We start from the raw sequence: 13,039 nt of genomic DNA on the forward strand, positions 1-13,039 counted from the left end.
TGGCCCCTATGTGACCTGCATCTGATCTTTAAATGACAGATCCGATTTTTTTCAAATGTGACCCAGGACACTTCAAATGTGGTCCTGAAACCGATACATATCTGATCTTTTGACATGTGACTTCAGTGTGAACGGTCAAAGTGCATTCATCCACCTACACGTTATCAACAAGACACAAACGTCACTATTCTGCACTGAAGTAGGTGAAAATTGTTAATGAACTCCATGTGACTGAAGTGAAGCACATCTCCACTCACCACTCTTGGCTCCGTCTCCACATCCACACGTTCCTTTCAACGGACGTCGCTGCCGCTGTCCCACAAAACACCACGACCAAAAACCTCGTCCTTCTCCTTCTCAATCTCCTCCTTAAAACAAGTAAGTTGTTCATGTTCTGACTCCGGTACGAGAGGAACTTTAAAATCTCCAGGTGCTCAATGCTGCGTCCATGTTTGGACAACTTCTGTAAACACAGAGCACGCTCACTGCGGTTGACGTCGTCGTGTCTCCAGTGCACATGTGGGACACTTTAATGTTCACACTGGAGTCACATACAAGTCACATTTAATTGGAAATGTGAACGACCTTGCAAAAACATCGGATTTCACAAAAAAATCAGAATTGAGCATTAAGCCCTGCAGTCTGAACGTAGCTTTAGATGAGTAATTTAAATCTGACTACTGGTTTGGAAATAGCACTGTGTTAGACTACTCGAACTGAAAAAAGTAGTCGGACTACAGTAACACGTTACTAAGTAGCGCGCTAGTGGCATCACTGGAGAAGACTCATAACCGGGAATAAGACTCATAAACAGGATAAAGACTCATAACTGGAATAATGGACATAACCGGAAGACTGATGCACATGTAAACGCACTCAATTACATTAATTTTTATTGTTCAAATATCTTTTTGATAAACATGAGTTGCTTCTCCACAGATCTGACCTGTAACGTGGTTACATATATTAGAAAATGAAAAGCTCTACAGAAATTTGTCAGTGAATAGTGTTAAAGTATCAGATATATTATTCATGAATTGTCTTGAAAATACTTCTAATGAAATGTTTAGTAAATTTATAGATGAAAAAAAATGTAGAATTCAGAAAGAGCATTTTTAATAGATTCCAGATGTTCCCAGCGCAGAAATTCTGATTGAGAATAAATTACATCATGAAATCCTCTCCTCTCCGAGCTTTTAAAACAGAGCAGGAGCTACACTGTGATGGGACCCCGGGGCCACAAGTGGTGGGGGGGCCCTTCCATCAGTATCCATCTCCATTATCACACACACACACACACACACACACACACACACACACACACGCACATACACGCTGGGGCCCCGGGCGGTTCCTCTTCAAACACAACCTTACACATGTCATTCCAATCTCTCTTTATGATACATGGAAACTATAAAGATTGAACATTGCTCCGTACTTCCCATACACTACTCTTCATACACTTGGAGCGTATGAATATCCAATCTAGTTCCCTCAAAATCCCCCACAATGCATCATGTTAAACAGTGCAATGCATTGTGGGAGACACTTCTGCAAATGAGACAAACGACCTCCATATGTCAAAGGCGACATGTAACTGTTGGAGATGGAATAGTTTTTCTTAGAATGTTTCAGAGTGTGGCATTAAACGTCATCTCTGTCTAATCTATCTCCATAGAAACAAGCATTTAGAGCAAACAGACCACAAAATAACTGTCATCGAAAAATAGAACACACATTTCATACTGTGGATCATAGTAGGTAAAGCTACATGGAATTAATTTTGAGTCAAATAGTCATCACAAAAAAAAAAACAAAAAAAAAACCTATAGGCGAGTTTCATTTTTGACAAACGTGCGCACGTTGCATGCTGGGAATTATTTTGGTCGACGGCAATAAATACTAATTCAACATGATGGACAGAGTGAGAAAGCACGGAAAGGGTATTGATCCCGGTTATTTATCCACTCTAACGGCAGAGGACCCAAGACCATTTGACCAGAAATTGGTCATAAGCATCGACGGACGACAAATCACCCTTTTCAACCCCGACAAAAGGTGGACCAAACCAAACTTCTGGTCAGAATCACCAACTACCTGAACAAATATTCACTTGGGCAATATCCACAATGACTTGGTGGAAACTCCTGGGCCATTCACAGCAGAAAAGATGAAAACCTCCAAGAGTCTCGATGTGTTGTTGAACTTGTTGGAGTCCACGGTTTGTTAGGATCTTCTACGTTTGCTCTGTGAATGTTTGAAAGCCGTTTAATTCACCGTTAGCGGTTCTTTTCACTCAGAATACGAAAAAGACATTTTCCTTCTTCCGTGTTTCTATTTGTGCATCCGATAATGCAGCAGGAATTTACCATTATCGGGGATAAATACGTGAGGTTACGCACTGTGTTTGACGCTACCGTGTTTCTTGCCTCCGACCAAAATATTTCCCAGCATGCAACGCGGGCTTTTAATAACAATGACGTCAGCTGAAACTCGCCTATATATATCAAAATACCAAAATCAAGCAAAAAAAAAAGAAAAGTTTAATAAAATACATTACATACATTTTAAATACATTTACAATCAAATGATTTGAGTAATTGTGTAAAATCTCTGTCTTTGCCTCTTTGGAAACATTTTCTTTTTGTTCTGTGTGTTTCTCAGTTTTGTTTGATGCTGTTTTCTTGGTTGGTTATGATTAAAGCTCTCTCGTTTGTGCTCCCTCACTTTTTGGTGCAGTTTTGATACAAACGTGACAGGTGGGCGGGATCTTCATGGGTTCATTCCCATTGGCTCATTCATGTTTGACTGACAGCTGAGCCTGGAGCTCCTGAGGCTGTTGTGGACGTTTCCTGCTGTAGTTTTGGTGACTGTAACACAGACAACGAGATGATCCAGTGCTTACAGTGTTTAGAATAACATTGTTGCAGAAGAACTGTTCACGGAGAACGCTGAATAATAGAAAAGCTTTGAGCACCAAAACTTCAACAGAAAACGTCCACAACAGCTCCAGGAGCTCCGAGCTCAGCTGTCCGTCAAACAGAAATGAGTCAATGGAAATGTACCCATGGAACTCCCGCCCATCTGTCACATTTGTGTCAAAATGATTCTAGAGAAAAGTATGGAGTTTAAAAACACAGTGGAGCACTTCTTTGTGCTACCACATGACATGATTTTTTGAACTCCTCGGGCTAAAATATGCAGGTTTGTGAGTTAAATGTGTGAATGAAACAAAACACAAGTCCAGGTCTGTTTGTGACGAGGAAACAACATCATAACAGATCAGAAAACAGTGTCATGTGAGACTTTAACACTATAAAAAGAGACAAAACTATTCTAACAGCTGATGATGCTGGTGGTGGGGAGGAGGAAGAGGACTAGATGGAGAGGCTGAGGGGGCTGAGGGGGCTGGTGGTTCTGCTGCTGCGGTAGAGGATGTCAGGGCGGGTAAATGCCTGTGTCCATCAACACCAAGCAGAATGACGCTGGGTTAAACACGAGACCACAGGATCATTCTGGTCGTTACTCGTGCACTCGAGTGTGATACAAGAGTGATGTGGTGCACTCAGTGTTGGGAAGGTGACTTTTAAAATGTATTCCCCTACAGATTACAGATTACATACCCCAAAATGTAGTTTGTAACGGAATCCATTAAATTACTTAAGGTGAGTAATGTAATCTGAATTCTTTGGATTACTTGATATTGTCATGTTTTTTAAAGCTACATGAATGTACCAACTACATCCTGAAAATTCATGTTTGTTCTCTTCAAATTTGCCCTGGTTTAGACCTGGTTTAGACCTGGTTTAGACCTAGTTTAGTCCTTGTTTTAGACCTGATTTAGACCTGGTTTAGACCTGGTTTAAACCTGGTTTAGACCTGGTTTAGTCCTGGTTTAGTCCTTGTTTTAGACCTGGTTTAGACCTGGTTTAGTTCTGGTTTAGTTCTGGTTTAGTTCTGGTTTAGTCCTGGTTTAGTCCTGGTTTTAATCCTGGTTTAGCCCAAAATGTGAAAACAGGAAAATACCACCATGTAATCCATTTATTTCAACAAAGTAACTGTAATCCAATTACCACTCATTGAAACAGTAACTGTAACTGAATACAGTTACTCATAATTTGTACTGATTATGTAACGCTGGTACATGTAATCTGTTACTCCCCAACACTGGGGCACTACATGAAATCATTCTCCCTCTTCTGTCTCCTTCTCTCCTCTGTGAGCTGGGAGCTTGTAGATGGGTTTGAATGTGTTTTCTATGCAGATTTCAATATATTTATGTATTTTTAAATCTCAGGCTACATTAGCTACCAAATAATATGTTTTGGTGGATTAAATGTGCTTTCCTCAAGAGTGAAATGACTTGAAATAAGAAAAATACAGCACAAAAACTTACAGAATGATATTAAAAAGATGTAAAATGAAAATGAAACAATTCAGAATTAATTAATTACATTTTATTTTGTATTATTTAAGGATCAGACATCTCAAGTAATCTTTTCAAAACTGGTTGTCTGAGTGATGCTGTGCATGGTGCTGAAAACCCAGTGTTCCAACTACTACTACTACTACTACTACTACTACTACTACTACAAAAAAAGTGAAATTATCTAAATTACACTAACGTGGTCATTGTTCTAGTCATGATCATTTTAATTCTTTTATTTTAATTTTTTATGTAGCTTTTTTATTTATGTAATGATTTGTGTGTTTATTTACTTGTATCTATTCATTTAGTTATTTAGATCATTTTTTGTGATGCAGTTTGGTTTAGGACCTGACATCTCCAGCCATCTGTTCAAGATTAGTTGGCTGTGTGGTGCTGTCCATCGTACTGAAAAACAAGCTTAGTATTTTTTATTTTTTTTAATTTATGTATTTATTTATGCGTTTATTTTTTATTTATTTATAAACATTTTTTGGTGCAGATTGATTTAGGACCAGACATAACAAACCGTCTGTTCGAGCTTGGTTGGCTGAGTGGTGCTGTCCATGGTGCTGAAAAACACATGTTCCTAATACTGTTTCAAGAAGGAAAAAAAAGTTAAATTATCTAGATCAGTGATTCTAAACCATACGGCCGGCTGTGAGCGCCACCTACAGGGCCACAAAAAACATTCAGTTTTAAACCAGTGGGCCGTGAGGACTGTGGGACTGTGTCAGGACTGATAACTGGAGGACCGTGGTCCGAGTCCGGACCCAGACACATCCCGTAGACCCGGACAGGGTCAATCTGATGTACCTCTTTTACCCGGGAGAACAAAGGTACGTCCAGTTGTGAAAGGTAGAGACACCGTGGGCCGTCCTCATCTCAGTTTATCACCATGAACTCATAAAACAGCAGCATATAGGTCTTTGTACAAACTCACCACATCAGCCCGGAGCAGAAGCCCTCAGTTCAGGTGGTAAACACACAGGAGAATGGGGGTCCAGTCCTTGGTCTTGTGCCGTCCTCCTCCTCAGATTGGTCCAGAGGCTCCATCCTCCATGTCCTGGTTTCAGACGGGGTGAGTAAGACCAGAGCAGTGGACTGGGTCCGAGTGGTTCCGTGCCGTCCTCTGCGCGCTGGTTCCGTGTGGGGAAAGTAAGAATGCACAGTGAACTACAGGTCCGGGCAGGCTGCTCCTGTCCTCTGAGGTTGAGGACCGCGGCTGGTTCCAAGGTGATGCAAAGCATCCGGACAGAAGAGTGAATCCAGTTTGGTTCATTATATGTTGTTCTGAGTGTGTCTCTGTGCTTTCCCCACACTCTTCCCACCCTGTCTAGCTCCTCTGAGCCCGTCCTGAAACAGAGCTGCTCCCGCTGGATCAAGACTCTGGTTTGGATCTAATTTGACTGTAGCATTTCTCACACGAGGCTAAATGCAGTTCGTTTTATAAGTTGAGTCAATGGAATAAGGCCTATTCAGTTTAGAGTCGAAACTTTACCCCTCTGTACTAATGGACCAAAGAACAGACAAACCTATCATGACACTACTTATCCAATCAAATCTGTGCATTCAAGATGATCACAGCTCTGAATGCACACACACACACAGATGAAAGAGGTTTGAAGATCTGTTGAAGAATGTATTAAGACGATTTAGTTAAGTTGAGATGTGAAAGCTAAAGAAAAAAGGAAACTCAAGCTGTTATTTTTTTCCTTAAAATTAAGCACTTTGTTTAAAGATGCACAATTTGACCATTTTATTTATTTTCTCTAATTCATTTTAAACTACAGCGCGGTATCTAATATAGTCTACTGTGTGTTTCAATGTTCACACATTTTGTTGTATTTTTGTTGATTTTATTGTTCTGACATTCAGACACTGATTAAATGAGGCTACTTCTGTATCACAATCATAACACAAGTTCGACATGATGACGTCCTGGACCTCTGCTTGAGGAGATTTTCTCTAACCAGACCTCCTCAGATTTTAGTTGAATACCCTGATATACAATGTTATTATGTAATGGGCCCTGGACCACTCTGCACTGGAAAAACTGGGCCTCAGCGTCAAAAAGGTTAAAAAATCACAGTAACCTCGTCAGAACTAACTAATTCAATTTTACTTTTAATTCATTTATTTTTATTTTTTAGTTTTTTATTTATGTATTTATTTATGTGTTTATTTTTATTTATTTATTTTCCTTTAGTGCAGTTTGGTTTAGGACCAGACATAACACACCGTCTGTTTAAGCTTGATTGGCTGAGTGGTGCTGTCCATGGTGCTGAAAAACACACATCCCTAATACTGTTTCAAAAAAAAAAAGTTTAATTATCTACATTACACTAACCTCATCAGAACTAATTATTTTTCATTTTAATTCATTTATTTTAATTTACATTTTTTAATGTAGTTTTTATGTATTTATGTGTTTTTATTTATATTTATTTATTTATGTATTTTGATGTAGTTTGGTTTAGGACCAGACATCTCAAACCATCTGTTCGAGTTTGGTTGCCGAGTGGTGCTGTCCATGGTGCTGAAAAACACATGTTCCTAATACTGTTTCAAGAAGAAGAAAAAAAAAAAAAAGTTTTCGACAGTTACTGAAGCAAATTAAGGGGCTGTTACATTCCAAATGATTACATCCTGTACTTTCAAATCTGATCCAAATAAAAAAAAAAAAAAAAAAAAAAAAAAAACACAAATGGAGCTGGTGTTCTTTGTAAAGACAATTTGAGTAAAACAAAGAAATGAAAATGTGTTTTGTAGAGGACAAAATCACAATTTCCTTTTCCATTTTCAAATGTATTACTCAGTGTCCTTAGACTATTCTTTTATGCATTTATTTATTTTATTTTTTTTGTATTTTTCATTGTCGTACCTGACTCCTGACTTCTTCTCCTTCTTGTCGCTCTTCTGTTTGGACACTCGGCTGCGGGAGGCCAAGGAGATGTGGATGTACAGGACGGTCATGATCACCACGGGGAGGTAGAAGGCGGCGATGGCGGTCCCGAAGGTGACTGCCGGGTTGGACAGGAACTGGACACAACACAGGGACATGGGACACCTTAAGGACACCACAGAAGACATCAGATCATTTTACATGGTTCCCTTTAGCACTATACTAGTTTTACATAAGAGGTAAAAAGGATAGAACAGAGAATAAGACGCTGTTAAAAAAGTTACACATGTAAGAACTGCAGCGCATATGTTTTTTGGTTCACAACAAGTCAAGCCATTATTTTTTTCAAATGGTCAGTTTATACCAATGTTGACCAAATTAAAAATAAAATACAAATAAATTAAAACACACACAAAAAAAAAATACAAACTTTGATACAGATTTATTATTTTTTTTAATATCAAAATCACAAATTGTATCTTTTTAATTAGTTTTATATCCCAAGAGAGTAACCTAAAGGATTAAAAAATACAAATGAAAAAAAAAAAAAAAAAAAGTCAAAGTGGTGCTGTCCATGGTGCTGAAACACTTGTCTGATTTCAGTACAATACAATACATGCAGATGGTGTGTGCAAAAATAATATTGATATATCGTATTGTTTCATGTGATAATATAATATCGATATTGTGGGCTGCTGTATCGATATATCATGAAGAATATTTACTAAATTATTTTGTTCCAGCTACAGTTTTGTTGCTTGTTTAGTGGAAGGAAACCTGTTTATGAGACACATTTGACATTTTCACTATTTTGATGATTAAAATTAGTGCTGTCATGCGATAAAAAAAAATTTAGAGATTAATTAATTATGATCTGTAATTAATTAATCTAATTAATCTCTTTTTAATCTCACCTAAAAATTGCTGAGAAAAGCCTTCAATTTGAGGTATTTTCATTTAAATTCATTATTACATTATTGTGGCAGATCAAAAGACTGACATAGAACAAAAAAAGTGACTTTATAAAGTAATTTATTGTTTAACAAACTTTAACAGATGCAGTCACTTACATTCCACAGTATCATCATTATTATTACTATTACTAATCTGCAGTGTTGGGAAGGTTACTTTTAAAATGTATTCCCCTACAGATTACAGATTACATATCCCAAAATGTAGTTTGTAACTTAATCCATTTAATTACTTAAAGTGAGTAATGTAATTTGAATACTTTGGATTACTTGATATTGTCATGCTTTTTAAAACTACATGAATGTAGCAACCGCATCCTGCAAATGTTGTTCTTGTTTGTTCTCTTCAAATTGGCTGTTGAGCCCAAGTCTCCATGAATAAGAAACTGTTTGCTGTAAAGTAGCAAAGACTAGGAAATCTGAACATAATAACTTTTGTCTACTTAAAGACAATAAAAAGTCCAGTCTTTCCTTAACCATATTAAAAATATTATTGACAGAGAAATGCTTTATATATGAGATCACTGGTTTTAGTCCTGGTTTAGACCTGCTTTAGTCCTACTTTAGTCCTAGTTTAGTCCTGGAATGGGTTAGTCCTGGTTTTAGTCCTGGTGTTAGTTCTGGTTTAGTCCTGGTTTAGACCTGGTTTAGACCTGGTTTTAGTTCTGGTTTTAGTCCTGGTTTTAGTCTTGGTGTTAGTTCTGGTTTAGTCCTGGTTTAGACCTGATTTAGACCTGGTTTTAGTTCTGGTTTTAGTCCTGGTTTTAGTCTTGGTGTTAGTTCTGGTTTAGTCCTGGTTTAGACCTGGTTTAGACCTGGTTTTAGTTCTGGTTTTAGTCCTGGTTTTAGTCTTGGTGTTAGTTCTGGTTTAGAGGCGCACAGGAGGAAGCGCGGTTTACGCAGCGTAGCGAGAAAACACGATCCACACGCGGCGCACGGGAGCACGTCGGTGTCCGCGCAGTGTCTACGGAAGGAAACGTGGTCCGCGCGTTCTCAGGTTAATGACGATGATGAAGGTGTGTGTTTGTGTGTGTTTGTGTTTGTGTGTGTTTGTGTGTGTTTGTGTGTGTGTGTCTTTGTGTTTGTGTCTGTGTTTGTTTGTGTGTGTTTGTGTGTGTTTTTGTTTTTGTGTGTTTGTGTGTGCGTTTTTGTTTTTGTGTTTTTGTGTTTGTGTGTGTTTGTGTGTGTGTGTCTTTGTGTTTGTGTGTGTTTGTGTCTGTGTTTGTTTGTGTGTGTTTGCGTGTGTTTTTGTTTTTGGTTGTGTTTGTGTGTTTGTGTGTGTTTGTGTATAGGACAGTAGTGCAGACATCATGGGCCTATGCAGGTTGTTTTCACCAGTTGTAGGCGATTTTATATTTGTTATTTTCTTTAATATTTCACGTCGGGAGAATAATTTCCAAGACACAAATGTGTTTTTACCTGTGCACTGCTGCTCTGTTCTACTGGCTCTTCGACCTCATCCATTGTGCGACTGACGCCGCCAACGTTAACATGACGTTTACATCGCTCTTACTGCGCGCGTTTTGTGCGGGTTTCCGGCAATGAGAGGAATTACCGAAATAAAAAAAATTATAAATGTGTTTTTTTGTGTGTGTGTATTATAAAATCAGTTTTTATGTGTTGTTGGGACAACAACACACAAAAGCAGATTTTATAATAAAGCAACTCACATACAGAAACAGTAAAGTTAGAGATTAAAAATGAGATTAACACGATTAAAAAACATAACGCGCTAAATATGACTGTAATTAATTAATTGCAATTAATGCGATAATTTGACACCCCTAATTAAAATGTTTGTGTTTCTTATGAACTTTGCACAAGAAGTGATTTAACAAAGACTTTTACTATCACAGACATGATTTAGCTTTTATTTTTATTGAACTGTATTGAAGTGCACTGTATTGAGATATGTATAATATCATGGTCTGTGTATCGAGGTCTGTATCGTATCAGCAATGTCTTAATGATCCCAGCCCTAAATGCAGATCAGTATTAGCAATTGTGGGAAAAAATATGACCTTAAAGTAGAACCAACAAAGTAGTTTACAAACTAAAATGTAAGAAAAAAAGCAAGTTTTTCATCATGTAATGATTTCATAATAAATTTGTGTGTAAAAACTGACAAAATTGCACACATTTTGGACATAAAAAAACAAAAAAAACAAAACAAAACAAAAACATTTCTTGCTTCAGTTTTTGTCAAAAGGTTTAAAGTAGCTGTTAACTTGAAAACAACCTGGCAAAAGGAGAAATTCAATTTGTCAACTGGACAAAAGTTTATTTGGTGGAAAATGTTTTGCAGCTCATCCAAGCTGCTTCTGTTCAGAACTGAAGAAGCAGAATTTGTCCTTTTGCCACAAAATCTACCTGAACGATTGAGGGGTTGTATACACATCTTGAAAACTACCTCTTTGTAACAAGACAAGGTGAAACATTTTGAGAGCATTTTGAGCTTTGAAGATACAGACAAGAGCATGGAAACTTGACCGCAGTTTAGGTTCAAACAAATATTTAGAACTTATATTCGGGTCGGGCAACTGTTTCCTGTCGACAGTAAAACCAGTCGCTCTGAGACTCTGAAGTGTTCAAAGATCAGACTCTGCACTTCTAGTTTAGATCCAAGTCAAAACTGTGTTATTATTATTTATGAAATGTGGAGCAAAACTTCAGATGCAGGATTTTTAAAGTGTAAAAGATTGGAGATAAAGTTCACAGGAAGTAGAATCACTGTCACTAATCTGCAGCTTCACCTCGATCCATGCACTGTGTGGATATAAACAGACACACATGAGGAACTACTCCCACCTTTTTACTATTAAACAATGCCTCAAACTGGATTCACAGTGCAGTTTTGTGGACTGGAGTCATTATTTGTGGAGAACAATTTCTCTGGATAATGTGGATGAGACGCTGCACTTTAAATTTACCACTTTACGAGAGGTGAGGAATAAAGTCTTCTCATTATTTTTGCTCTTTCTTGAGTTTATATTTTGCGTCTCTGTGTCTGTTACAGAAACACAAACAATATCCTACGTGTGTCATTAGTCAGCCTGTGAAACTAGTATGATTTTAATTGTGTCAGGCTCGGGTCAGATTCGATCTCTGCTCTGTCGGACGTGGGCCAGAAAAATTTGGCCTTATCCACTCTCTAATGCAGACAGGCTAATGCAACAGAACACAACTCCAGGAATGTTTCTGACGAGGTAAAAGCTCACAAGAGTCAATTTTGTGTAATACTGGACCTTTGAAGATGCACTATAGAACGAATACTAATGCACTACTGAATTCTGATGGAAGCGCCACTACCTGCTTGTGTCTGAGTATGTTATAGATGCTTTTGCATTTGCCTGAAATGTTCCACTGTAAGGCATTAAACTTATCTATATCCAACAAGTTCCAGGCTCAGAACTGTTAGAACTAAAATGTACATAGAAAGTCAGGTAGTGCGAAGTTACACAGTCCATCTTTAATTCTTTCCCCCATGAAAACGACATTTGACGACCTCCTGTTTCTTTAATGACGTCTTTTGACTCCTCCGCTGTTTCACTAAAGACGTGATTTGACAACCATTTGAAACAGCTAGATTTTTCACATGTAAACAGAGACTGTGATAAGTGGAGGCCACTACAACCCACACTAGGCTGACCAATAGGATTCAAGGATATGTTTTTGCCGATTTTTTCCGAAGTTAATCGAAGTTGTGATGATTGTAGCTTCCGGAAAAAACACAACAGGAAACACGTGCAATGGAAAGATCGCGGTGCTGCAGCACACAGTTTTAGAAATAATGAGGAGTGGATGTATTTTATGGATAAGTTTAGAGAAAGTGACTTTTATAGATTTCAAAGTGATGATGAAGTTGATTATAAAGTGGAAAACAGCGACAGCGCCGGACTTTCAGAGAGTGAAACTTACGAAGATGAGAATGTTGCTGATGCGTCTGTGTGGAGTCCTGCGATGTCCAAACAAACTATCCAGGACTTTATACTCGATTATGAACCAAAATGGCCCTGAGATCTGGATGTTGCTCAGGCAAATCCTTTAAAATATTTCAGTCTTTTTTCCAAGATGAGATGTTTGACAGAATTGCTACAGAAACAAACACTTATGTGGAGCTTTGAACACGAGAAAGTGACCAAGATGACAAATACTGAACACCCACTGATGAGGAAGAGTTTTATTATTGTATTATTATATTATAATAAGCTAAATGAGTTGAATAAATTAAATGGAAAAAAAAATGAATTAGGTGCACACAGGTGAACAACAGGTAAAAACAGGTGCACACTTGGCTCTACTGTATCTGGTGATATGAAATCTGTTTAAATACTTTGACAAAGTATATTTTTAATTCTTTTTTATGAATATAATACTCAAAACATCCATATGGGTCCGGTCAAGCAGTAACGGAGGGAAACAGGGGCAGATTTTTGACATTCAAATGTCTCTTATTCAGAAACTAGAGGGACTATTGAAATAAGTAAAGTATCAGAATGTAGGAAAGAGTTACACTCCAACAGGGTCAAGTTAAACCTGTGATATTCTTTCAAGTTGTTGACAAAAAATTTTAAAAACTCATGTCAGTAACGGAGGGAATGAAATATGCAGCACTTTTTGGGCAATAAATCCAAACAGTGATAACTCTTGGTTCTCACTTCCATATCCTTAACAAACTGGTTTGAATATTTGCTTCATATAGTTTTCTACCATATGGTACAAGATTAGGTTGAAAAA

General features: G+C 37.7%; 1 protein-coding gene across 1 annotated transcript in view; it reads right to left on the reverse strand.

Annotated features, from left to right (window-relative positions):
- The window catches only part of chrm4a (cholinergic receptor, muscarinic 4a), an 84,459-nt gene that overhangs the window by 54,859 nt on the left and 16,561 nt on the right, over positions 1–13,039 (reverse strand). Inside the window, exon 3 of the mRNA XM_055166557.1 lies at positions 7,311–7,468. Coding sequence (XP_055022532.1) covers positions 7,311–7,468 — 158 coding nt within the window. The remainder of the gene's footprint in view (positions 1–7,310; positions 7,469–13,039) is intronic.

This window comes from Boleophthalmus pectinirostris, unplaced genomic scaffold, assembly GCF_026225935.1.
Source record: "Boleophthalmus pectinirostris isolate CB_2022bp ecotype Guang Dong unplaced genomic scaffold, ASM2622593v1 HiC_scaffold_11, whole genome shotgun sequence".
Classification (NCBI taxonomy): domain Eukaryota; kingdom Metazoa; phylum Chordata; class Actinopteri; order Gobiiformes; family Gobiidae; genus Boleophthalmus; species Boleophthalmus pectinirostris.